This window comes from Calypte anna, chromosome Z (assembly GCF_003957555.1).
Source record: "Calypte anna isolate BGI_N300 chromosome Z, bCalAnn1_v1.p, whole genome shotgun sequence".
Taxonomy (NCBI): domain Eukaryota; kingdom Metazoa; phylum Chordata; class Aves; order Apodiformes; family Trochilidae; genus Calypte; species Calypte anna.
In genome coordinates, this window is record NC_044274.1 from 39,814,672 (window position 1) to 39,842,263 (window position 27,592).

At 39.1% G+C, this 27,592-nt stretch overlaps 1 protein-coding gene across 3 annotated transcripts in view; it reads left to right on the forward strand.

Moving 5' to 3' along the window:
- PCSK5 (proprotein convertase subtilisin/kexin type 5) overlaps positions 1 to 27,592 on the forward strand; it is a 248,141-nt gene that overhangs the window by 143,423 nt on the left and 77,126 nt on the right. For all 3 annotated transcript variants that reach the window (XM_030467472.1, XM_030467471.1, XM_030467470.1), the window contains exons 11-13: positions 11,608 to 11,725; positions 12,791 to 12,979; positions 22,083 to 22,219. In XM_030467472.1, the coding sequence (XP_030323332.1) occupies positions 11,608 to 11,725; positions 12,791 to 12,979; positions 22,083 to 22,219 (444 nt within the window). The remainder of the gene's footprint in view (positions 1 to 11,607; positions 11,726 to 12,790; positions 12,980 to 22,082; positions 22,220 to 27,592) is intronic.

Genomic DNA, 27,592 nt, shown 5'->3' on the forward strand with positions numbered 1-27,592 from the left:
TCAGAGTATAGATATAGAAATGGGTCCTTACTTGAACTCCCTCATCACATGAAGATTCTGACAGTCAAGAGCCTGGGTTTGTCCCATTTAGAAGTGCATGCCCACACACACAGTACATATATAGTGAAAAATAGGTACTTCCTTAATTACAGTAGCATTGCAATATTTGTTATTGTGAAGTAGCTCACAGAATTTAAAGATTGTTCGCAGGAGTGTGTGACCTTAATTTATTATAATTTTTTGGAGCTACCTGAAGTTCAAACAATGCTTTTCAAGTAGCATAAAATAGGGCATTTTTTTCTGTAACTCATTTCCAAAATTCCATATTTATGTATGTTTTTCCATTTGCTGCCCAAGAGAGGTGAATACCCTTCAAGGCATTTCACAGCAGCTGTCACTCATTATTAAAGCAGAGGTCACATTAACACACCAGCAGTAGCAGCATTGACAGCAGGATTTCCGTGGTTTCACCACTGGAGCCTGCTTATTCTGTGTCCTTAGAGCCACACATTTTTCTATGCATTTCTTCAGATAAATAGTGAGGAAAAGGGCTGAAAATAGGTTTCTCCTCCACTTGTGCAAAGTCTAAATGTAGATAAGCTCAACTGGGGTGCTGGGATTCAAGAAATACAACTTGAGCTGGCAAAGCTCTGCTGTAGACTCCATGGAGGAGTTGAAAAAAAGGAAGACAAACTAAGTGCCTCAACCTCTGTGGAGCTCAGGATTCAGCCTTAACCCAAATAAAAGCAGTTTTAACTAAATTATTTTGGCAACTTGGACTGAGCTAATGGTTCCAATAAAAATGCAGCTCTCTTTAAACCTCTGTTGGTTTTGGAAGAAGGAGAAGCAAAAGATTTAGATTAAATCACAACATCCAAACCTGAATTCAAAAGGGGGTCTGCACACACTGCTGCTGGCAAGACTGAAACAGTATTTTTTTACTATTGCATGTGGCAATATTTAGTATAATATTACACTATTATCCTTCACAGTTGCCAAGAGTAACAATTAAAGTATGGTTTTTCATAGATGAATTACTCCGATCAGACTGAGTTACTTAAGGAATTGTATCATAATCTTGTTAAAGGCAATATCCATATTTCTTCCACAGCATGTTCTTAACAAGGGAATTGGTGGAAGATGATTATTTTTTTTTTTACTTAACTAAAGCAAAGACAGTCACAAGAAACAATCTGCCTTTCTTCCATGCATACTGGCGGAGAAAGAAGTAAACAAAGAGAAAGAGGGAGACAGGCTTGCTTCTTGAGAAAAGAGAACTGAAAGGGTGAAAACAACAAAAACTTGGAAGAACCTCTCACTCATCAAAGGGTCAGGAAAGCTGGTAGTTGAAAGTGGGTCAGCATGCCTTTTCAGGGGACTGTTTTTCTGGGCTGCATGGCAACCCTGTCCCTTGCTAGAGTGCTTGGCAGTGTTTTGCCATTGCAGAACACACAGAGAGAGCTCACAGATGTCATTACTGGTTGCACGAACTCCTTTTATTTTTTTCTGCCTTACGTTCATAAAAAGAAAGATTAATTCATTAAGAACACTTAAACCAGCTAGTGATTTCCTAACGTGGTGCCCATTATTTGTTTAATTTTCTGGCAAATAAGCAGCATTCATTAAATGCATCTAAGTAGAATTAACTCAAGAATGGGCAAAAAACTTTTTTCTTGATAATTTTTTATTATTGTTTTGTTGTCAACCAGCATGTATCCTTCTTTGGGGACTTATTACCTGGTAGTCTCAAAAAGAAAGACTTGAGTACTCCTTTGGGGATATTCTCTGGTTAGTTAGCAGTACATGTAGTTTGTCACTAGCTAAATAGCTATGTTATCCTCAAAGCATATATTTAAGTGATTATATTGAAACAATGCTAGATAACATCTGGTTTGGGGAAAATATTGAAACTATTGATCTGGTTTTGCTGTGGCAGATTGGTATCCTAGGCTCCTTGTTCTGTCAGTTGTTTGGTCAAAAAGATAGCGTGCAACTGCACTACTCATAAAAGAGGAATGCTTCATTAATGCCAGGTTGAAAGATGCGGAATGAAACACCACAGTTTTAAGAACAGTGACCAAATCTGAATTATTCTTTCTCTGCGAGTAAAGCTCCAAATACTCAAATACTGTCTCTGGAGAAATAGACCATTCACAATGAAGGAACTGTGCAAACAATAGCACTTCAGTGCAGTAAAATAAAATGCTACTGAAAGATAAAAGAAAATTAAGACTCTATCCTCTTCATTTTCAGCCCCTTCATAGTCCCAATGGAAGTATACTTCCTATAGAAACCAGGAGCTGTCCTGAAACACACTACCAGAGGTATATGAGATCCCCTTGGGTTAGCCAGAGGATCTGCTGCTTCCACTGGAGACTGACCACTAGAGACAATTGGTCACTTGATGTTTCCTGGCCTTTTAATATAATTACTCAATTACAAAATTTGATAAAACGGGTGATTACTTTGTTCTGAGCAAAGAATTACTAGTCTGGGAGTGAGAGATGAACCTCTCTATGATCCTAGATAGGAAACCTAGATTGAACAGATTTATATTCCTCTAGGGTCACCAGTGACCAGTCACAAATTCATAGACCAGAAAGGTAATCTTCTGAATGTGTTCATTTCAGAAAAGACAAATAAACTAGCCATAAGCACTTTGCTATGTCTTTCCTGTAACTTTAAAATTATATATTTAAATAATTGATAGAAACCTACCTAAGACTTTTGAAAAGTAGCAAGCACTTATGGATGGTTATGTCAGCCAGTCAAAGCTGTTCATCTATCAAAAAGACCATGCAGTCTTACAGATGCTAGCTGTTATTTTCATAGGCCTTCAGCTGCCAGTATCAGCTCCTACCCGTTCCTAACATAAGTGGTGTATGCAGCAAGTGAAAGAAGCTCTGAGTTTGGCTGATGTAGTATCCCAGTTTTGGGTAGCTGACAATCTGACATGAGGTTGCACTGGTCTTTGTAAGAATGAGGAAGACTATATCCTATGCAAACTAGACTAATGATTTTTTGTACTTGAAAGATTAAGCTGATATTTTTCAATGGACAACTCTATAGTGCTGTTGGTGCATTTCTTGTTTGGCTCTTTGGTGTACATGGGTTAATTAAAACTGTCTCACATGCAACTTGTTTCTCTTGCTCTCCCAGGGCTATGTTGGCTCAAGGCAGTGTTTCCTCACCAAGAATACCCCCAGCACCATATCCCCAGCTATTTCTGCAGCTCTGACACACCAGCTTAAGGACATCCCCTTAAGCCAGATTTTGTGTCCAAATGCGTTAGTGCTTGAAAAAAGCTTCAGCTTAGTGGTGTCACTTTCTATAGCCCTGATATAGTGATAATATCATCAGAAGAATCTGGCATCGGGAGTCCTGTTTACCAGACATTAACCTGTGAATGTAAAATGGAGTCAGGCCTGTACTGAGATACCAAAAGAAAAGTAGATTGACACTTTGTGTTATAGTTGATTGCTTTCCTGGGGTCATATATTGTAAATCAAACTTACACGGTTCCCAAAATGTAAAGTAAATGGATCTAAAGCAAGAGCAACAGCAGGCAAAAGGCAAAATTGGGCTTTAAATCTCTGTTGTAAAAGACCACAGAATTGTCACTAAGCCACAACCAGCACCACAGGCAAAGAATTAAAAAAGATAATGCCTCTGCTTGGCAGCTGACAGACATGGTGTCTGTCTGTCCTAGACACAAAGCTATGCATGATTACTATCTTCTGCATCTCATAATATTCCACACATTGTCAAGTGACAGTACTAGCAGAATGCACACAGATGGAATGATAACCTTTTACATTATTTTCTCAGTCCTTCAGCAAAACCCTACAAAGGACTGGGGGCAGTGAGGAAGGAGAGGGATAGAAGTCTTTCCCTAGGTGCTCATAACCTCTGAGTGTCCACTTAATGTGATATGTAGATTTCCATTTTGCAGTATTAAGAAAGAAGACTCAGGATCAACAAATTTTAAAAGTGAATAGTAAATGGATACTGCTCTCCAAAGCAGAATGTTTTAATTTTAGACAGCAAGTTTGAATTTAAAAGTTCTTAGAAGTTGTATGCGTTTGTATGACATCTTCATAGACTAATAATCAAAGCAGTACACTTGTGAGAATGTTCTAGGCAAATACCTAGGCATATTTGGGTACATCCATGGCAATGGTGAACATCTTGTGCACAGGGTCGTTCTTTTTTGAAAAAAGCCCTTTACTCTTGTTGCATTGCTGTAGTCCATTTCAGTAATTACAAAACTCGCAATTGTTTTATTACCTGATTGTGTCCACTTTAGAGGAACTAACTTCCAGGCCAGTTAGGAAGCCGATCGTGCCATCTAGAGCATTTTAAGGATTTATATCATTCCAATAGGATGTAGAACACCTAGTAATCATAGGGAAAGAAAAAGGCCTATCTAGGACAACTTAGATCAGCTGGATGCCCAGAGCTGTTTATAATTCTATCACTTTTTCCCTCCAGGAAAAAAAAAAAAACAAACCCAAAAAAAAAACCTGTTGGGAGGTCTCTCTGGCCACTCTTAAAAAAGGGAATGCAGAAATTCATCCACAAGGTCTATTACCAGCATCACTAGTCCAACTATCTGCACAGACATGGCTTTTAATTGAACTTCATTTTGCTTCAGTTTACTGATGAGAATCTGCTATACAGCTGTACTAGAATACTGTAAAGTCTGCTTAGTTAGTTAATAATTTCTCTACCTTGGGGTGAGGCTGGTAAAATCTTAGTTCTAAAAATCACCATATTATTAAAGAATTTGCAAAACACTTTGTTATGGCTTTCTGCATATTTGTGTATAATCCTTCTGCCAAAATCTAGTGCAGCCCTGTGCTCACTCAAAAATTATTTTGAGTGTAAATATCCCTCTGGAGCATTGGCACTTCTGAATAGACACAGCCCCTGAGTGAGACAGAACAAGAAGAATGTTTTGCATCATATGTCTGATACACCTGACAGCACAGCAATGCTATCTTTGTGCTAATGATCTGTCAGCATTTCCACTTACAGAACCTTTGACTCATCTGTCATTATCTGTTCTGAGATGAAGTCTGGCATAGAGGCTCTCACCAAAAGATGTTTGTATTGTTTGGTAGGGTGAAATGACATTTGGCTGCTTTAGGGGAGCCCTAAATGTACCACTGAGGATAAATTTGATCATAATATAGGAAATTAGTACATTTAGTGCATTTTCCTATGGTGCAGTCAGAAAATGGATTATTTTGTTTAAGGAAAATTTGCAGGCTGCTGTGTTCTTGTGCCTCTTGAAAAAAAAGATCCACCATAAAAAAATTCCAACATAAAAAGATCCAACCATTAAAAAAAATATAGCTTTTATTGCTGTAGATTCTCCTTAGCCAACTCTTTTCAGCAAACTTTTTCTCCATTCTAAATACACATAATCCTCAGATTTATTCCATCCACGAATAAGCCTTCTCATTTCAAGTGATATAAATTAATGCCTTCCGTAGAGCCTTTATGACTTAGAGCCAAATGCTACTGCAGTGAAGCAGCAGCTTGTCTGTCTTAGCAATCACCAGCCAGCACTAGTCAGGTTTTTCTGTTTCAGTCACAACTCTGCTCCTTCAGAGTCAGAGAAGTAATTTTCCTGGTCACTCCGCTGAGGTTGTCAGCAAGGCTCACTGCTACTTTCTTTGAGTTTGGGGAAAATATCTGTATTTGCAGGGTACAGAAGATACCATGTGCTCTGGTGACTGTGTAAACCTACTTTACTGATACCTTCGAGAAGTAAGTTGGGAACTAATTCAGGTCTTGCTGCAGGCAAAAGAGGGCTTGGTATGGCCATGCTGGGTTCACATGGAGATTCAGTGCTGATGATGGATTGTGGGGTGGCTGAATCCCAAGACTAATGACCTCTGACCAGAGGCTGCTGGCTTACTAGAGGGGAAAGTATCTGGGCAGTATTTGTGTTGCTACTAGTAGTCTCTCATGCCCCAAAAGTGAATTTTGCTCTTATTCCCTTTTTTCAGACAGTGTCTATTCTTAATAACCGTATGTTTAAAATTCATGAAGTAGAAAAACATACTGCCAGGATGCAGTTGTAAATGTGATCTTGTATTTAATTCCGTAATGTTGTGAGATGGTGTGTTTTAGGGCTCTGTTTAAAGGAGCTGCCAAGTTTCACAGCAGACGATGCATTGTCAGAGTTGTATACAGAAAACATTCAAAACTACACTGACTTCTGGACGTTTAGCTTCTACTAGCTGTCTCACCAGTGTTCATGGGAAATCTATATTTTATCCTACCAATAAATGGGAGCTTTTTGGCAGACAGAAAAAATGTAAAATCCAGAGGGCTGTTCCTTTTTATCAAATCAGTTATATCTACAGTTAAGACGTTATTGTGGCCTTCCAATATGTAAAAGGTCATAAAAGAAAGATAGAAACTTTTTACAAAGACTTTTAAAGACAAGACAAGGGGCAATAGTTTTAAACTGAAAGAGGGTAGTTTAGATTGGACATAATCAAGATACTTTTTTTATGAGGAGGGTGATGAGACACTGGAACACTAAATTAGTGGATTTGTGGATACTCCATCACTGAAAGTGTTAAAGGTCAGGTTGAATGGGACTTCATCTATTGCACAACTTGTCTGTTCATCAAATCCTTCTCTGTTGTGATGGTATAAGTAAGAACTCAGTCTTCCACAATCCCTGCTGAATAACTGGGTATATTGGAATTTTCTGGGGTTGAGTTTGCTGTTTGCTTTGTCTTTAAGCAGAAAAATTGATGGGTTGGTTCTGTGTAAAATATAAAAATGCCAACAGTGTACTTCATATAAAATGCGTGAAGAAGTTGGTTTTACAAGAATAAAAATTAATATTTTTGCATGGTTGTGTTATTGGCTTGTAAAGCAGTTATGTTTCAGAAATCACATCCATTTATTACAGATTTCTAGTCATAGTTTGACACAAACTGGGAATATGACTGAAACGATGAATTTTCAATCAATATTAATGTGCTTTTAGGATATTAGGAAAAAAATTAAAATGGCTCAAGTCTTGTGTCATCATAACATTTTTCTTTTATGTCTCTTAATTTCCTTTAGACAAATTTCTGTCCTGGCTGAAGCATTTAGATACACTGAGCATATGACAGAAACTTAAAGTAATATAGAAGTAGAGCTTTATATTTGCAAATAAAATGTAAAAGAAATATTGAGGTGAATAGGTTTTAAATACTTACTGGATGAGAGTCTCACAGCTTCTACTCACAGAATAAGGGGCACCTTGTACTCTATTTTGTTAGTCTTATTTTGGATGAGATTGCATCAGGATCCTAAAGTAGAGTAAATGAACAAGCCATAACAATTTACATATAGGACGGCCAATTCTAGTTTAGGAAAGCTTCATATTCATAATTTGACAAACTGAATTTACTGCCCTCTATCTCCTGATTTAGTATTTGTTACGTGTTTACAAAATATATTGAAGGTCAAAAAATATAATTGAAGGTCAAAAATACAGTAGGGAGCTAATATTCTGTAACTATTTTTGTCAGATGAGTAAAGTAGCCAGGGAGGTTTGGCATCTAAGCGACTGATGAAACACCTTAATGACAGGCAGTGAAACTGCAGCCTAACAACTCCACTTTAGCTCCACTGAGGCACTGGAATTGCTGTGTTTTTAGTGCTTGGGCCCAGTTTTCCTGCAATCTGCCTATTTCTATGTTATGATTTATCAATGCGAGCCATTCATATTTCTCTTAGGACAGTCAAGTCAGGTATACATGATGCCTTTAGATTTGGGGGTAGCTTTACATATTCTTTGTATATAAATGAGAGAGTTATTGAATTTCAATACTGGTTTCAGACAAAACAAAGGGATTACGAAAAGGCTGGGCAAGTCTATCCTGAGAAGGCCTTGATTTCATGGTGCACTAATAGAGGAATTGCTCCAGGGATAAATAAATGGACTTGAGCTCTGAGAAATGTTGTTTTCTTTAATAAGAAGAGTAAAGAAATCAGCTAAAACTCAATATTTACTCTATGTTGTATGAGGCAAGTTTTTCTCTAAAACTTATCCTGCATCTGAAAAGCTCTGTGTATGCCTGTAATTCTGCAGAAATAGAAATGGATCAGTTTGCCTTGATGCATGAGTAGAGAGAGAATTCAAAGGTAGTTCTGCCTATAGACACATTGATCTAAAGGAGATCAGTTTCCCATCCATCAGCTCAAGAAAAACAATCTGCTTCTGAATCACCAGCTTACATTGCACCAACCTCACATTCCTATTCTATCTTCAACAGGCAAACACCTTCTTACAAAAGAGCCATGTACCCTCTCTGACATGCTCAGACTCCTAGCAACAACTGAGCCCAGCAGCTATTCACAGAAGTGATAATGTAGAACACATTAGCAGATATGTGCAAGGTTCTGAGGCATTTTTGCTTGCAGTCATCTTATCTTACTCTGCAATCATCAGTACCTTTCAAATATTGCTATTCTGAGTTAGCAGAAGTGATCTCAGTACCATTCTCATACAAATTAAGAACTGTTCCATATATTTCCCAGAAGATATTTATGGCCCCGTGTGGTCCACTGAGCTAATTTTTAACCTCTGGGAGAAGCACCCTGGCATAGAGTTCACAGCAGTACTACTATATACGCAGATAAAGAGGAACAATTTGCAGGTAGCAGTAAACAAAATTTGCTCTCTAAGGCTCCAGGGTTCAGCTACTTTTGTTAACTCAGTGGTTCTTTCCCAAATTGCTATTATTCAGTCTTTGAAATTGATGGGCTTGTGCTGGTACCTGGAACTGCTAATGAACTCACTGGATCAGAGGCTTTGAAGTTAAAACATTACAGACAGCCAAATGTCAGCATCCTGGGAGTTTCCCACATAGAAGGATTTAGGAGCACCCCTGATTGTCAAAAAGTTTTTATTTCAATGGTAAGGCCTTTCAAGGAAAAAATGTACTTCTGTTTTAGCTGTGAAAAAAACCCCCAAAAGGTGCAAAACCTCTCAGTCCTCCCATCTGTGCTGTCATGCATGAGATTATAAGCATTGAATCATAGATGATTAACACAACCACATGACCTTGCATGGTAATTTTTTGTCCTGGATGAAGACTGAACACAATTCTGTCTTCTAAGTAATTTCTAGGGTGGGAAAGGTATAAAGTTCACTCTCTAGATTTTATTTACATTTTTAATGTGCATATAGGGGCAAAACAATCTGAGGTGCCTTAAAACTAAGCATCCATCAGAATGTCACTGCTTTGAGCTCTGAGTAGTTGGGTTGAACTCACAGCATCTCACAACTGGATATGCTGAGTTCTAGTGCAATGCAAGTTGCTACCTGTCAGTCATTAAATAAAAAGTTTACATGGGTTAATTTAAAAGATTTTTCCACTCATTAAATATCAATCCTTCACTGATTAGATGTAGTATTATACAGAATTACTGTGTACAGTTACAGACCATGTGAGTTAATATTCTTGTCCCTCACACTGTTCTTCAGAGCAGACCAAACGATTATTAGTTAAAATTTTAAGTATCAGAGCAAATTATGCAATGTATGAACAGACATGACTTCAGAAGTAAATATGCTCTCATCATCAGTTGACATTTAACCACCAAGGAGATTCCCATCACAGCAGTCATCTTAAAAGTACAAGCAGTTTCTCCATCTAAAGTTGCCTTGCCCTTTTTTTGGCTGTCTCCACCTATGTGTAAAAATAGGACATTTTTCCCAGTGCATTTGTTTGTGGAATACATTAAAGAAAGGATCTCCTTCAGAAGGATGAAGGAGGGCTGAATTTAATTATTTTTATATATTTTGGTAATTGCGTTTCATTTCTGAAGATGGCACCTACCTCATTAGGCAGAAGAGCTGTGTTTAGTTCTTTCCAAATGAACATTTCTATACCTTGTGCTCTTCACTTTGGGGCTGAAGGGGAAGGAGATGGGAAGAAACCCAGTTCGTTACACAGTCACGACATCTTGCTGTATCTTCTGTTAAGGAATGCTCTTCAGTTGGCAGTTTTACACAGTATTAGATATCGTCATATTTGGATGATGGGATCCTTAAACACTGCTTATTTTTATGCTTAGAACTGTTATTTGTTTGACAAGGTTGGGGTTTTTTTGGATTAAGTCCTTTGAATTCTGGTCTGGCAATGAAAAGAGTCTGCTTTCACAAAACCTCTGCAAAGTGCAGCTGGAAAGACCTACACCGTGCCTTCTCTCATTACTGATTAAAATAGCACTTACTTCTGAGTTTTCTGGTAGCACTGTCCGTGGTAGCAAGCAAAACAGATTTATTAATATTTGTGATCTAAAGTCCTCCCTCTGGAAGCTTTTTTCTTTCATCTGACAGAATTTTATCAAGAGCACCAATTTGTCACAATAAAACAACATGACTAGTGCTCTTCTAATTCATCAAAATCCACTTGCAGACTCCTGTTTTGACTGGAACAGCAACCAAAAACACACAGCTGATTCAGTAACTAAAGTTTCTAGCCTTTGTGAACTTCTGGAACTCTTGAAATAGTTACATCAAATTAATTACCCTAATATTAAAAAAAATAAATATATATATATGATATATGTATATATACGTATATATACAAATATATAATAGACACAAGCCTGTTGGAAATACTTCACTTTGTCTAGGTGTTGGGCATTTGAAAGTTTGATTTTTTTGTATCCTAAGAAAGATGGTGCTTTGAAGCCTTCTGCTTCTTTGAGCAGGTGGCATTCAGGTTGCATTACTAGGCATTGAGTTACTTGCAAAGGGGACCATTATTGTCTCTCCATGGCATGAAAGGCAGATTGAGATGAGGGTGAAATATGCCAGAATGAACATTAACAGAGTACTAAACTCTAGGCATGAATACACTGAGTAATATTAGAGGTCAGCAGCAATGTTAACATCTCTCTTCAGCAGTAACTTCATCTGCAGTTCTGCCCTTCATATGCAGAACTACAAAGGAGGTGGAGGAAGGAGGCTGTCTGACACAGGTTCTTCAAGAGAATCAGATTATCTTCAGGGCCCTGAGCTTCAAATACCATTTTCATCCTCATCATGCACACAGCTTTAGGGAGATTCTGGATCTAGATGGCTGGCAGTGGCAACTATGCTGCACACAGGAATAGAAGAAAATCTGTATGTGTGCAGCAGTTACAAAAGATAGTCTGTTCCTTCTTATATTCACTTTCTCATTTACCTTCAATATATAAATATGTGCATGTGTTTCTGGTTCTTTACACCTTTTGATATTACAAGAGGACTAGACTGAATTAGGCATGTGGACCCAGGGGACTCAGAGGTAATTTTACTCCCTGGCATTCTGCAGTTCTGGTTCATACTCGTGGTAAAGCAGAGTTGTTCATGATGGCCATTTGCCACTTCTTTAATTATGCAGTGAACAGATTCAGTGAACAAATTAGATAGAGTTATTATTGTTTCTGTCAAAGAGATTTTTGAGCTTTGTGTGAAAACAAGGAAGAAGTAGAAAAGATGCAGCTTCTGTTAAGTTATAACTCTCTGGAATTAGCCTATTATGAAAAATAGACTTATTCTATAATCGCAGTCACTCTGTTTGTACCTTGCAGTGAGCCACCTCTATGGATTTGGACTGATGGATGCTGAAGCAATGGTGATAGAAGCAGAAAAATGGACAACAGTCCCTCCGCAGCATGTGTGTGTGGAAAACACAGACCGGCAAATCAAGTAATACCCGCTGCCAAAACTCTTGCTGGCATAAACTTATGGAAATATATTGGGTATAATTTACCCCTGCCTTGCACTGTAATTTAAAGTGTCCTTTTGAAAGCTATACTGGGGAATCTCCATCACCTTCACAGATGTCAGATCATTCACCTGTAAATGTTGTTCCCTGTAGTGCTTGGAAAAAAGCCCTAGTTCAAAGAACACCCTAGAAGTTGAAGGTGTAGAAGAAGACAGACTGGATAATGATTGATTCTGGTATAGATGATGCACCAAAGAAGAATGTTTGGTTGAGTGCACTGCAGTCACCTTTGTAAGATGAATATGAACTTACCAGTCCAGAATCTCATGAGCAAATACTCTTTTTATTAGAATACTGTAAAATACTGTTTTTGTCAAACAGTGTTGGGAGAGTCTCTGTCAGAGTCTGAGACTAAACTGTTTTCAGCTCGCTAGGATAGGGTTTCCGTAGGGCGAAGCTTAAAAGCAAAATTTTGCATGCAGATTCTGTTGGTACTGAGACAGCATCAGTCATAAGGCACACATTAAGATTACTGTTTGATACATCTGCTTGGCAGACTTGATCCATAACTGGTGTAGTCTGCAAGGATGTCATGCCAATTTAAACCAGCTGAGCCAAATGCTGTTTGGTACAGTTAACATGTAATACTTGCTATTACGTAAGCAGTGTCTATGGCTATGCCAGGCATTTCCTGGGCCTTAACAACCAGCTGTGATCCGATGACAATCCAAACAATTCTTAGCTGGCCACTAATCCTCAAAAATGCTCTGTCCCAAAGGTTTATTCCTATTACAGGTTTTCAGCTGTCCTCTTTTAGCATGTGTACATGCTTAACAGAAAGCCAAGTAGTCACCATTAGCTGCAGTAATTATTCTGTGATGATAGTTTCAGCTGGGAAGTGCTAAAACTAGTAGTTATAGGCTAGTGACTTCTCAGAAACAATTGTCAGACACTGTGATTCACTTACTAAGCAAAAAATACATAGTTGCTTTATTTTACAGAACAATGAAGAAATGCTTATGTTGTTTTATATGTTTATATTGTAGAACAATACGACCTGACAGTGTTGTCCGCTCAATTTACAAAGCCACTGGCTGCTCAGATAATCCGAACCATCATGTGATCTACTTGGAGCATGTCGTTGTGCGCATCACTATTACTCACCCTCGTCGTGGAGACCTGGCAATTTACCTAACCTCTCCTTCTGGAACTAGGTCACAGCTCTTGGCCAACAGGTATAGTATGACAACACAACTTCACTGTCCAGGCAACATGCAGGGATTGCACTGAAATTACAGCAAAGAACAGTCAAGTCATTAAAGTAGGTTTTCTGGCTGACACGGGCTAATTGCTTTTTCTGAGAGATGGGGAGAGTAAAGTGCAAATGACTTCAAAGATGGCAGTCTCTGTCTATAGCAGTAGAAGAGTAGGCTGCCAAGGTACTGAAGAACATTACCTGCAAAACAAAGATTAGTCAATTTCAGTAGTCTTGTGTGCTCAGCAATTATTTAGTGGTGTGTTTCTACATACTATTGACACTTACTTTTCATTTTCCTCCTTTGTTCACTACTATTAAAAATCAAACAGAAGAGTAGGTGACTACTGCTGTTTTCTGTAAGTTCTGTGAATATGGTTATCACTTAGGATGTTACCAGTTTCCCTGTTCCTTTTTTCCCTTTGCATATTGAAGTACTATGATCAACTCATGAAAGGCTTCAGTAGTGCTTCTAATAGACCATCACTAATAAGTTGCCCTGGTATTTTGGGCCCATTTGTAAACCGTATAATATAATTTTTAAAAGTCATCCATTTCTTTCATCCTACAAATCTGTGATGAATACTTTCTTTTGACAGACACTCTAAAATCAACAACTTAGAAAGATCCGTCCTTATTTTCACTCTGTCACCTCTGTATTATATTCTCGGGCAAAATATGACACTGCATCAAGCTGTCTCTTTTTCTCCAGATGGGATTCAAACAAGTATCTTTTTATGCAGTGCGTTTCCAACATGAGTGCCATTTCAGTGCCTGGAGATGCAGGGCATCATTAGTATTTGTCCACAGTAAACTGAATAACTTGCCAGTCATATTTCTATTTCTCTGGTACAGCAGCAGAAATTTTCTTGGAAGAAAACATTCCTAGACAAATCTTGCTAAATCAGTCGTCAAGAGCAGTGCCACCTAGTAAATGTGGCTAAAGCACTAAAGAATTCCAGAAACCTTCTCATATTCTACTCCATTTTCAGATGTACGAATAAGTTGCCGTTGCAATAACAAATATACCTATACTTCTCCCATTGCCTAGAAAATGTTCTCCCTGATGGGAGAGTATGATAGGAAAAATTTTTCCTTGGTGACCAGCAAATTTAGATAACTGCCACTCTGCTTAGCAAAGAGCATGGCTCCCACACAAAAGTTGATATGTTAGCTGATGTTATTTATCTCAGAAACAGCAAAAGCTGCAACATGCCAAACCTACGGTGTGAGAACTCTTCTGCTATCACACTCAGGTGTTCTCAGATGCTTATATTCCCAGTCCTATTTGACAGGGCTTTCAATGAATTGGAAGGGGCTAGCTTTTAGAATTGCCTCACCATTCAGAGGAAATTGTCCCAGTCAGATTTGCTGATATAGTGACTGTCTAGCCCCAGAGACCTGTGTGTCTTCTTTTCCCTCAGTGTTAGGAGGATTTAGCTTTCCTTTAGAAAGGCAGAACACATTTTGGAGATAGGTGGAGCTCAAATGGATATGGTTTTGATTGAAGTGTGAACCCACATTTCCCTTAGAGAATAGGTTTAATTTAGAAGAAAGGTGTACTGAAAATACCCTTCAGTCTGTAGATACCAGTTCCCCAAATGGAGAGAAAGTTGTCCTGGAATTTTAGGGCCCTCTAGAAAATCTCCTGTGTTTTATTATGAGTATTGTCAATGCCTTCTTGATAAAGCATATGGGTACACACATCTGTGTATCTCCCTGATAGACTGAACAAAGAATTTGTCCTCTGCTGACCAGTGCAGAGGCAGACTTTTACCTTCTAAGCAGTTATGAAACAGGCTTTTGTTTTTCTGTTTGAAGAAAAGTTTTTTATATTCTGTTGTTATGCAGCAGTTCTTCCATCCTTCAAAATGAAAAAAAAATTAAATTCTCCAACTAGGTATCCAAACAAAACAATCTTGTGTAAACCCAGTGGTCTTAACACAGCTAACTTTTGGCTTGAGGCTTTCATGTCTTGCAGCTGACTCACAGCAAGTGGGAGATAAAGACATTCCAGTATTCACAGTTCATTGCTGGTGATGACTGGCATGTAGAATAGGTACAAAGTTTAATCCAATTGGTCCCTTTGTAATTCCTGCAACTTAGAAAGTAATTATTTTCTGTACCTGTACAGAGAATGTGAACAAATGTATTAAAATAAGGGGATGTTCAACTGTTTCTTTTACTATACTGTCAGAAGACTAACCAGAAAACAAAGAAACTTGAAAGGTCTTTTAATGTTTTGCCATTTCCAAAAAAGAAATTATTCCTGGCAGAGAAAACACTCATATAGTCACAACAGAAATTCCTTTCCCATACAAGCTTTGGAGATATACTGACTTATTAATCACCTTTGGCTGAAATCAACAACTCAATGAATGTATTTTGCAAATTCTAGACCTGAAATATCTGGAGTCTTCACAAGCCCTTTCTTAAGGTAATGTGATGGATATGCAATAGTACTTTTCAAAATGGTATTGTAAGACTTGTTTGGTTGGTTTTGGAAAAAGAAGTCGTACAGCTTAGTGGTCTTGCAATTAGAAGTGCATCAAGTGTTGTTGAGCTTATATGTCTTAGAATCATGCTATAACATGAAACTTGGAATAGGAGTGTTGCTGCTTACTAGTATGATAATTTAGTTTTGAGGCATTTGCTTTTCAAAGTATTATTGATGAGGGCATCAGAATAAATGCATTCAAGTACATGCAAGGATGTCTTGGCAGCAAGTGGTCTGGGCTGGGGCTGTTTTTTCTATGGACAAGAGTCCCAAAGGCTGTTGTACACTGCTGATACCTGACTGAGATCCTTTTCTCAGACATACAAGATCTTTTAATGCAAACTTAACATGATTAATAGTAGCAATACCAGCTGTTTTTACTGAACCTACGGAAAACCTCATTGCTTTAGCATTACTCATATGGGTTTAATTTGAAACAGTTTGCTGGTAAAATGTCTGAAAGCGCAAAAGGTATATTTTACACATGTGCACTTCTCAACCAGTTCTGGAAGAAGAGTCACTGTATTGTTTCTGGTACATTGACGAGTAGGTCCCTCAAGGCAGTATCTGGCCTTTTTTCTGCATATTTCATCCTTAATGTTGGCATCCCCTAAAATGACTTCAGTTAGAAAAGTTGTTAGTCAGAGGCAATGTGGATTCCTTTGCAGGCATTTGGTGGATTACACTGTCACTGGCTTGAGCCTCATGCATTCTTCAAAAACTGCATTACAGGGAACATCTGCTTTGTTGTTTGGAAAGTACTAAACATGATTACATTGGATGTACTGCAGCAGAGAAAAATACAGACTTGGAAAATGCTAGCTGGTGTGAGGGTGAGGCTACAGTTAAGTCCAAAGGGGAACAGTATCCCCTTTTTAAAAACAATTGGCCACTGGACTTGGCAGCATGGGTCTCTGAGTGTTTTTGAGACATACCAAGGTCAGTTCGAACAAACATTCAGTGCAGGAGGGCTTCGGGGGAGAATCTAAATTCAAAGATAGAAGAAGGAAATTTAGGGCTCGTTTGTCTCCCACTGGTTTAATTTTTTCCCTTTAAATTTAAAGCAGCTGTTGCCATTTAAACTGCGTAACTGAAATTTTTTAGCCACGTGGTGGCAAGTTTCCAGGCCACTAGCTTCCTATGCTTTAATGGTGCTGACATTAATAATACCTCTGTTCAGTAACAAAGGGAAATATTTTCATGACCATCTTTTTGCTTCCATGAAACCTTAGATAATCAGTAAATTTTAATAATAACCTCCTCTGCAGGAAACTCTTAGATCAAAAACTAGGCATTCTCATCTAATCTTACTTACTAGTTTGCTTCATAAAAAGTCTTGGTGATCAAAAGTAGAGTAAATATAGAGTAAATATAGAGGCATATTTTTACTTCTGGACTGAATAGTACATCTTACATCTTTATTACAGTTCACACATTATGCTCTAATAACAAACCAAACATTTTATGCATCAAAATATGATGAAAATGACAGGGCACATTGAGCAGGAGCAAAAAAGAATCCTCTGCTTGTACTGTGTCTATAAGATGAAGTAATTCTTGAAAAACTATTTATACCAGCTGCTATTTGCTGGTTTATTTCATTCAGAAAGATTTTGTTTTGTTTTGCTCTTTATGAGGTCACGATAGATTTTATTTTTTTCTTTTTTTTATTGTACTCTGCAAGTATTAATGGTTGATAGGCTGGGAATTTCTAGGGATACTTTTTGTTTATATCAAAAAGGGACAAAATACTGTTTATTTGGTTAGCTCTTCTAGTCATTAGAAAGGCTAATTGGGTTTATGTGCAAAAGAGTAAATGAATGCATGCAAGTGATGCTATCCTCCATGTAACTCTAAAATTGATAATGGAACTTGCTCAAAAAAATGTGGAAGAATGAATGGGACATATCTGAGATTTAGAGTGACACATGTCTTTGGTGATCTACACTAGCAAAGACTTAATCAGGGATCTGTAAGGTTGGTATGTATGAAAATTAAATACCTCAAGTTCTGTTTTAGTAGAAAATTAGAACCCGTCATTAGAAGTTTGGATTACTTTTCTGTAGTCAAAGCAGAAATGAAGGCAACTGGCTAAGGAGATACTTAGTTTCAGCTAAATGTCTGGGTTTCTGAGGTTTGTATTGGATCAAATAGAAACATCAGGAGCTGTTTAAGGCAGACTGAAGTATGCCCAGAATTTCTACTTCTTGCAGATAGGTTTGCCTCAGCTACTAAAGCAAGTGTGAATTAATCTTTTACATTGAGTTTCACACGGAACAAAATGGATTGTGTGATGGACAGTCGGTGTCCCCTACTGTCCTTACTCTAATCAGATGTCCCCCTTCAAGCCTAAGATGGCATTGGAAAAGTCCATATATACGGCACCAATTTCATTCACACCCTTGCTTTAGAATTTCTGCCTGTTAAGAGTGACATTTCTGAAGGTTTATTGCGAACTTAATATGAAAGCACATGTAGTTTCCTGGGACAAGTTCTCCATATTCAGTGGCTACTGTGCTCTCCACTGCTTCAGGCTGGCAGGCGCTGTACTCTATTGTTCATTCTGCATCTTTCCAAACAAGTTTATCATGACCACTCTTAAGAAGACATCTTAATCACTTCATAAAATTAATTGTGATAAACAGATGCACAATGGATATATATATGTTTTTTTTAATAATATGTGTATGCACAAATTTTAAGTGCTTGGATTTTTCCCCAAATACTTCAGTGCAGGTGGTCAATAAGGTCTGGCTGAAGCTTCGGTTTGAGCTGTCTATAGTTCTTTAGGGGCTAGACCTCACAGAGAGCTAGTGGTTGAACCCTGTGGAGAGGAGCTGGTCTAAGGAGAATATTTGCCCAAAGCATTTTCGGGTGCACAGCTCAGGAAGAGACTCTGTACTCCTTTCAGACTGTAAGCCCACTTGAAATACTGCCAATTAGACCAGTTTGCATTTCAAGACTTCCAGTTGCATGGGCTGGAGCACATCATAAACAAAGATTGCTCCTGCAGAGTAAAAAATAGCCTTCTCTTGTCAGCTACTGCACTGCAGCCCCTGGCAGCAGCCAGTGCAGGGCTTCCTGACTCTTGATGTCACCAGTTCAATGTGTGGCTGCCAGGTAGGTGCAGCGGCACCTTCTGAGATGAGTAAAAAGATCTTGACACTCTTTATGTGTTTACTTTTTCATATTCATGATGGGTGATGGTAGTGTTATGAAATGGATCCACTACCTCCAATGCATTTTCTCACATGAAATTAAAAATTAAAACAAGTCTTCTGAGCATTTAGGAACTTAGAGATTCTTTGATAAAAAGATGACACGCTTGTTTGCATGGTTTCTTAACATTAGTAAATCTGAGACTGTGTTCTCACTTGTGAAATTCCAAGTAAGTGTAATTAGTTTGTCTTTCTCTGGGTCTAAAATTTTCAGTTTAATTTTTTTCTGATTGAAGTTATATTCTTCTATACTTCTGTTATAGGTATGTGAACAAATAAGATACAAAGATACCAATACTGTTACTCACTTTAGTACTTAATAGCATGCTACCTGAGCTAGTACAGCTGTTGCAGATGTATATGATCATGGTCATAAAAATTATCTTATTCTAGTAATTTTAACTACTTTAATCTATAATAATTTATAATAGTCAACTTGCAATTCATCAGACTATATACTGATAGTTTACATGTACATGAATATACACAGTATGGAAGAAACTGTGTGCAAGTGTGGCCTTGAGATGAATTTTGACTCAGCATCAGCCTGACATATAGCAAAGTCAGCTAACTGTCTGGAATGACTCCATGCTTCGTAAGAGATATTACTCCCTATTCTGTATTTTTTTCTGAGTAGGAAAAAGTACATCTGAACATTTGATCACTTGATACATTCATTTGTTTAATACCACTAAAAGGGAACTGCAGGCACTGCCTCACAGCTTTTTTTTTAATTGAGAGTTTAGTACATACGCAGACCAACACAAAAATGCTTGGTCCATTGAGCATGTTCAAGGCACACATAGCAGACAGCCTCAGAGTTAGTATCTTTCTACTTTTAACTGTTCTTTTGATCTGTCTGTAGCATCTTGGCTCATTTGTAGCATCTTCTGTAGGAACAAAGTTCAAACATTAAAAGAGGTTTAAACCAAAAAAGGTTTAAACCTTACCTTATAGAATTCAGACCTTTTCCAAAGAAGTATTCCTTCAAAAACACTAGACAGTTTTTCTGTGAAAGAATGTTATTGGATTTTTCCCACATCTATGGATGAAACCTTTCAAGTTTACAGTTTCAGCCATAGCGTATTATAGGTAAAGAAGTTTTTATATACCTGTGATAAAGTCTTAAGTGATATTTGTGTCTTCCTCTAAAAATCATTTAAAAGAATTATACAATATTAAAAGGGAAGCCTGATTAACAATTTAAAATTAAAAAATAATATCAATAAGCCTTAACCAAAAAATACTATGCAAAATATTGGAGTAATTACAGTAAAAATAAACATTGATTTGTGTTTCTGTTTATAAGAACAGAAGCACAGTGAACACATAATTTACAATATAGTTGTACACTACTACATAATATTACATAATTTAGGTGCCACAATGGCAAATGTCTTGATGGATTGCCTTGATGGATTGACAGGGTGCTTAGAAGACAGTCCATAAGTCATCAGCAAAGCACAGTATGGCAATTTGACCAACTGTTGGAAATAACCTACATAACTACTTAAATGCAGCACACCCACATGCAAACACTGGGTAAAAACTGCAGTCAGTAAATGAAGTGTGTCATGTGTTTGTGAGATTTGCTGCATTCAAACAACTAATTTAACACTGACATGAAACAGGCCAACTCTGCTGGAAGAAATTTATACATCACATATATAGACACACAGACACAGACACAAGTGCATCAGAAAAAAATTTCACCCAGTTATCAATATATATAATTTAATATTATCAGCACTAATAAAAAAGAGTACTATTACAGTACTATTAAAGGCATTCATTTAAAATGGAAAAAGGTTACACAAATAAGAACATGAAAATCAATCTTAGGATAAAGTGCATCATGTGCACAGGTCCATACAGGTCCTGCTGCAGTAAGTGTGGATACACACAGTACCTGACCCCACGTCTCTGACCAAAGTTCTCAGCAAGAAGTACAGCATTTTATTCACACCCCTTGTCACATTTTTTACCATAAAACAACACATACTCACAGTGCTCCAAAAGTATTCTCGTTGTCCCTGTTTTCACAACCTTTTAAGAATAAAGTTTGAAATTTGCTTAGAAAATAGCAGTGAAAAATTAAGTGCGTGCAAAATGTAATGTTTTTGTAATCTAATACTAGATTTGTCACTATTTTATGGAAAAGGTTTTAAATCTACAAGAAGTCTTGTTCTGTGAAAAATATTTGTATAGCTATTACCTGTGGAATTTTCACGAATAAAGACTGAATTAAAGTAGTGATACACATGCATACGTACATGTGTGTAAATATGCATACATAAAAATATATAATATATATAACATATGCATTATATATATAAATAGGTATACATACGTATGTATATATACATATATAATATATAAATATACATATGCATCGTATATATATATGCATGTAACTGTAAATAGATAAATGTGTGTGCATTTTTAAAAGCTGAGCTCTGCCTTTTTATCGGACACAACAGTCTTGGTTAGAATGCATCTCCCATCAATAGCTTTGAGGTACAAGGCAACATGCTGTGAGCACTGAATAAAAGTGCAAATTCTCTCATGTCTTTCCAAAATCCCATTAATAAATTCCAATTTGGGATAATAAAATCTCTTGCCAGTCGTTCTGCCCCTTCTTCCCCTATGGAATAAACATTAGATTGCAGCCTCTGATTGCAGGCCCCCATGCTAGAAACTCATAATCCTGGTCTAAGCTTCAGCCTCTTCACCCGTGACCTAGGAATTAAATGATGGTGATGTTGGTCAGGTGAAACTATCAGGTGCCATACATCTTTCTGTTTTAACCAAATCCATTCTGTGAAATGTTTGAACTGGTGGATACCATGCTCATTTGAGGATTGAGACCAATGTCTCAATTAAATTTTATTTCCTAACAGAAAGTCACATATATTGTCTCTGTCACTTAATACTTCTATTACTTTTAAACTTCTTTTCAGTATTCTAATCTGAAGCCCAAAATAAATGTTACAGTAATTTCCCAGTTCACAAGTTGTGTTTACACCATGCTGGTAAAGCTACAAATAAGCTGTATTGCATGCTCTTTTCCCAAGACATGTGAATCCTATTTAACAATATTAACATTATTTTTTTTTTTAGTTTATCTCTTTTCATTCCCTTTCACATTAGGACTAGTGATGGCATGTGAAGAATCTCTTTCACCAAAATAATAAGAAACTGTTGAATGTACTTGAAATATGTGTGGGAAAACCGTCACCAGTAATGTTATGTAAAGGCATAGACTAATGAACTGGCTAATTAGCATATAATTCAAGACTTTGCAGAATTAGAGGCTTAGCTCCCCAAGTAAAATGGGTGGTTTAAAAGACTGTAATGATTTATTATAGGCTATTTGATCACTCCATGGAAGGATTCAAAAACTGGGAGTTCATGACTACTCACTGCTGGAGTGAAAAAGCAGCGGGTGACTGGATCTTGGAAATCTGTGACACTCCATCTCAGCTGAGAAATTTCAAGACTCCAGGTATGACTAAATTTTTATTTGGGCTAATTGAATTCAGAAGAATGCTTGCAGATGCTTATGCTGCCTTGACTGTTTTTCACTTTTTATTTACAACTGTAACATCTCACACAGTTTTAGCATGAAGGCAGAGCTGTGAAGAACATTACTCTTAATTTCAATTACCAATGAACTCTTGGTTCTTGCTGTTACTAGCCATTTAAAATGTGGTTCTCTTTTATTCTGAATGTACTTCTACTTTCCATGGAGAATTTCATCCTTTTGTGAGTGAACTGCCGTCTTTCTTGCAGCCACATGTGTTACCTCAAAGGATAAAAATATACATTGGCCATTAGAGGTACATCATACCAGATATTTATTTTTCATGCAGAGACAGAATCTTGTACCATCTGACAGATTATCAAGAGTCAGTGCTTTATGCAAAGACAAATCTTTGCTGGGCACTCTTTTTGAGGGTATGAAACTGCATGTGTCACATTTGAAACAAGTCATACCGTGTCCCTACCACAGAATGGTTTGGGTTGGAAGGGACATTAAAGATCACATAGTTCCAATCCCACTGCCAAAGGCAGGGATACCTCCCAATACAGGAGGCTGCTCAAATCCAACCTGGCCTTGAATCTTCCAGTGATTCCCTGGGCACAAGTTCCCTTGGCAGCCTGTCCCAGTGTCTCACCAACCTCACAGTAAAGAATTTCTTCTTAATGTCTAGCCTAAGTCTACCCTCTTTCAGCTTGAAACGTATAGCTATTGTCCTGTCACTACATGCCCTTGCTAAAAGTGCCTTCCCAGCTTTAGTCCTCTTCAGGTACTGGAAGACCATTATAAGTTGTCCCTGGAGTCTTCACCAGTATAACCAATCCCTCTTTCTCAGCCTGTCTTCAAAGGAGAGGTGTTCCAGCCCTCTGATCATCTTCATGGTCTTGCTCCAACAGCTCCATGTCCTTCCTGTGTTGGGTCTCCAGAACTGGACACAGTACTTGTGGGGGGCATCTCATGAGTGACAGGGGAGAAGAAGGAGAAAATCACCTCCCTTAACTTACTGGCCATACTTCTTCTGATACTGCAGGACCTTACATTTGGCCTTTTGGATCTTCATGCATTTTGCATGGGCTCACTCCTCAAGGCTGTCAAGTTCCTTCTGGATGGCATCTTTTTCCTCCAGAGTGTCAACTGCACCACACAGTTTGGTGTTATTGGCAAACTTACTGACAACACACTTAGTCCTACTGTCTGTGTTGCTGATAAAGATGCCAAACAGCACTGGTCCCAGTACCATCCCCTGAGGATCACCACTTGATCACTGGTCTCCACTTGGTCATTGAGCCATTGACCACAACTCTTTGAGTGTGACTATCAGGCTATTGAAGTGCACCTACACAAGTGCACTCAGCTTGGCAACAAACAGGAGGAGCTGGAAGCCATTGTGCAGCTGGAAAGTGTGATCAGGCAACTCACATGACTGGAGTGCTGGAATCAATGTTTACAAGCTCTTCAGAAGAAATAAGAAGTGGTGGCCCTATATGTAGTGAGTGGTATGAATGCCTGGAAGTTGATGATTGCAACAGTAGTATTGAATGTTTATGGTTAAGAATCAGGGGGAAGGCCAACAAAGCAGACATCTTGGTGGGAGTCAACCAGAATAAAGAGACAGACAAAATATTCTGTAGTCTCTCAATCACTTGCCCTTGACCTCGTTTGGGACTTCAGTTTCCCTGATCATAGACTGATTTGGGATGGAAGGGACAGCTAAAGGTCACCTAGTACAACCCCCCTGCATTAAGCAGGGACACCCTCAACTAGATCGGGTTGCTCAGAGCCTCATCAAGCCTCACCTTGAATATCTCCAGGGACAAGGCCTCAACTTCCCCCCTGGGGGCCCCCCTTCCCCCTTTCTATTTTTCTACCATCCTCACAGTATAGAATTTTTTCCTAACATCCAATCCAAATCTGCTTTTCTCTAATTTAAAACCATTGCCCTTTGTCTTGTCACTACAGACCCTTGCAAACAGTTCATCTCCAGCTTTCCGGTAGGCCCCCTTCAGGTACTGGAAGTGCCTGGGGAGTGGAAGGTCACTCAGATTTCCCTGGAGATTCTTTTCTATAGGCTGAATAACCCCAGCTCCCTTCAGCCTGCTTTTGTAGGAGAGGTGTTCCAGCCCCTTGATCATTTTCATGGCCCTCATCTGGACCCGCTCCATCAGATCCATGTCCTTCCTGTATTAAGGGTGCTAGAGCTGGATGCAATATTCCAGGCAAGGTCTTACCAGAGCAGAGTGGCAGGTTCACTACTCTTGATCAGGCTTCTTTTGATGCAGCCCAGGATGCAAATTGCCTTCTGGGACGCAAGCATGTACTGTTGGCTCATGTCTGGCTTCTTGTCTACCTGCATCCCCAAGTCCTTTTCTGCAGGACTGATTTCTAAAGCCTCATTCCCAAGCCTGTACTGATTATGCAGATTGTTCAGACCCAGGTGCAGGACCCTGCACATGGTCATGTTGAACTTCATGATGTTCATCTGGGCACACCTCTTCAGTTTGTCACAGTCCTACTGAATGACATCCCATCCCTCTGGCTTATTGAAAGCACTGCTGAGTTTGGTGTCATTTTGCAAGCTTGCTGATGGTGCACTCTATCCTGCTGTCTGTTTAACTGTACAGGTCCCAGCACAGAATCCCTAAGATACACAACTTGTCACTGGTCTCCATCTAGACTTCAAACTATGGTCATGGATATGACCATCCAGCCAATTCCTTATCCACTGAAAAGTCCACCCATCAAATCCATATCTCTCCAACTTGTAGAGTAGAATATTGTGGGGGACCATGTCAAAGGCCTAGCAGAAGTCCAGATAGATGACATCAACTGCTCTTCCCCCGCTGACTGAGGTAGTCACTCCACTGTAGAAAGCCGCTAAGTTGGTAAGGCAGGATTTGTCCTAGTAGAGTAATGCTGCCTGTCTTGAATAACCTCCCTATCCTCTGTGCGCCTTAGCATGTCTTCTAGGAGGATCTCTTCCATGATGTTCCCAGGCACAGAGGTGAGGCTGACAGGTCAGTAGTTCCCAGGGTCCTCCTTTCTATGGTGTCACCAGGGACTTCACCTGACTGCCATGACTTTTCAAATATCATGAAGAGTGGCTTGGCAACTACATCCACCAGTTTCCTCAGGACTCTGGGACGCATCCCATCAGGTCCTATGGACCTTCAGGTTCCTCAGATGATCACAAACCTTGTCTTCACTTACAGTTGGGGCAGCTTTGTCTTTCTGATCTCCATCTTGTGGGCCATCAACATGACGTCCATGAGGAGAGGGGTTTCCAGTAAAGACAAAGGCAAGGAAGTCTGAGACAAAGATGTCTGCTGGAAACATAATACGTCAGAGATAGAATCTAGAGGTTCCTAGATTGTGTAGAGAATAATTTCCTGCTGCAGTTGAAGAGGGAGCCTACTAGGGAAAGTGCCCTGCTGAACCTGCTGTTTGTCAACACAGATGAACTTGTGGAGGATATGATGGTCCAAGGCCACCACGAAATGATAGAGTTCATTATTTTTGGAGAAGTAAGGAGAGAAGTCAGCAGAACTGCCACCTAGGACTTTAGGATGGCAGACTTTGACCTAGTTTGAGGGCTTGTCAACAGAGTCCCTTGGGATCAAATCTTGAAGGACAAAGGAGTCCCAGGAATACTGAATATTATTCAAGAAGGAAATCTTAAAGGTGCTGGAGCAAGCTGTCCCCTGTGCCAAAAGATGAAGCAATGGGGAAGAAAACCAACCTGGCTGAATAAAAAGATCTGGCTGCAACCTAGTGGAAAAAGGAGAGTTTATAGCCTTTGGAAAAAGTGGCAAGCCACTCAGGATAACTACAAAGATGCTGTGAGGCTCTGCAGGGAGAAAATCAGAAGGACTAAAGTCCAGCTTGAAATCAATCTTGCTGCAGATGTCAAAGATAACAAGAAATGCTTCTATAACTTTACTAGCATCAAGTGGAAGACTAAAACCTTCCTCCCTTATTGAATACAGGGATAGACATAGTCATCAGGGAGGAGGAGAAGGCTGAGGTATTTAATGCCTTCTTTGCCTTGCCTCACTCTTCAGTAATAGAACCAGTTGTTCACTGGATACCCAGCCCCCTGAGCTGGAAGACAGGGCTGGGGAGTGGAATGGAGTTGTCATAATCCAAGGGGTCAATCCAATTCTGTTGGTCAGAAACATGATGCACTACTTAGACATACACAAGTCTGTATGACCAGATAGGATACACCCAATGATACTGAGGGAGCTGGCAGAAGTGCTTTCCATCTTTTACCAGCAGTCTTGGCTAACTGGGGAGGTCTCACTGGAATAGAGGTTAGCAAATGGGATGCCTGTCTACTAGAAGGGCCAGGAGAATATGAGGAACTACAGTCCTGTCAATCCGACCTCAGTGCCAGGAAAGGCTAGATCATATTGAGTGCCATCACACAGTACATGCAGAACAACCAGATGATCAGGCCAAGTCAGCATGGGTTCATGAAAGGTTGGTCCTGCTTGCTGAACCTAATTTCCTTCTATGACAAGGTGACCCACTTAGTGGATGAGGCAAAGGCTGCTTACATCTTTTACTTGGAATTTAGCAAAGTCTTTGACACTTCTTCCCACAGAATTCTTCTGGAGAAACTGGATGCTCACAGCTTATACCTGTGTACTCTTCAATGGATGGAAAATTGGATGGATGTCTGGGCCCAAAGAGCTGTTGTGAATGAAATTGAATCCAGTTGGAGGCCAGTCACATGCAGTGTTGCTCAGTGCTGGGGGCAGTTCTCTTTAATAACTCTGTCAGTGATCTGGTCAAGGGGATTGAGTGCAGCCCCAGTAAGTTTGCAAAGGACACCAAGTTGGGAGGGAGAGCTGATCTACCTGAGAGTCAGAAGGCTTTACAGAGAAACTTAGGCAGACAAATGCTGGGTCCTGCTGCTGGGTCACAACATGGAATGCTAAATGAAGCATTTGAGGAAGGAGCCACTGAGGAAGGAATGGCTGAAAAACTGTCCGGCAGAAAGGACCAGGAAGTGTTGGTTGACAGCCAGCTGAGCATGCACCAGCAGTGTGCCCAGGTGGCCAAGAAGGCCACCAGCATCCTGTCTTATATGAGGAGGAGTGTGGCCAGCAGGAGTAGGAAAGTGATTTTCCCCCTGTACTCTGCACTGATAAGGCTGCACCTTGAATATTCTGTTCAGTTTTGGGCTTCTGCAACAAGAAAGACATTGAGATGCTGAACTCTGTCCAAAAAAGAGCAACTAAAAAGAGCTGGTGGTTAAGGAGAGGTGGGGACCTAGTAACAAGCAACAGGTCGAGAGGAAATGTCATTAAGTTGCACCAGATGAGGTTTATATTG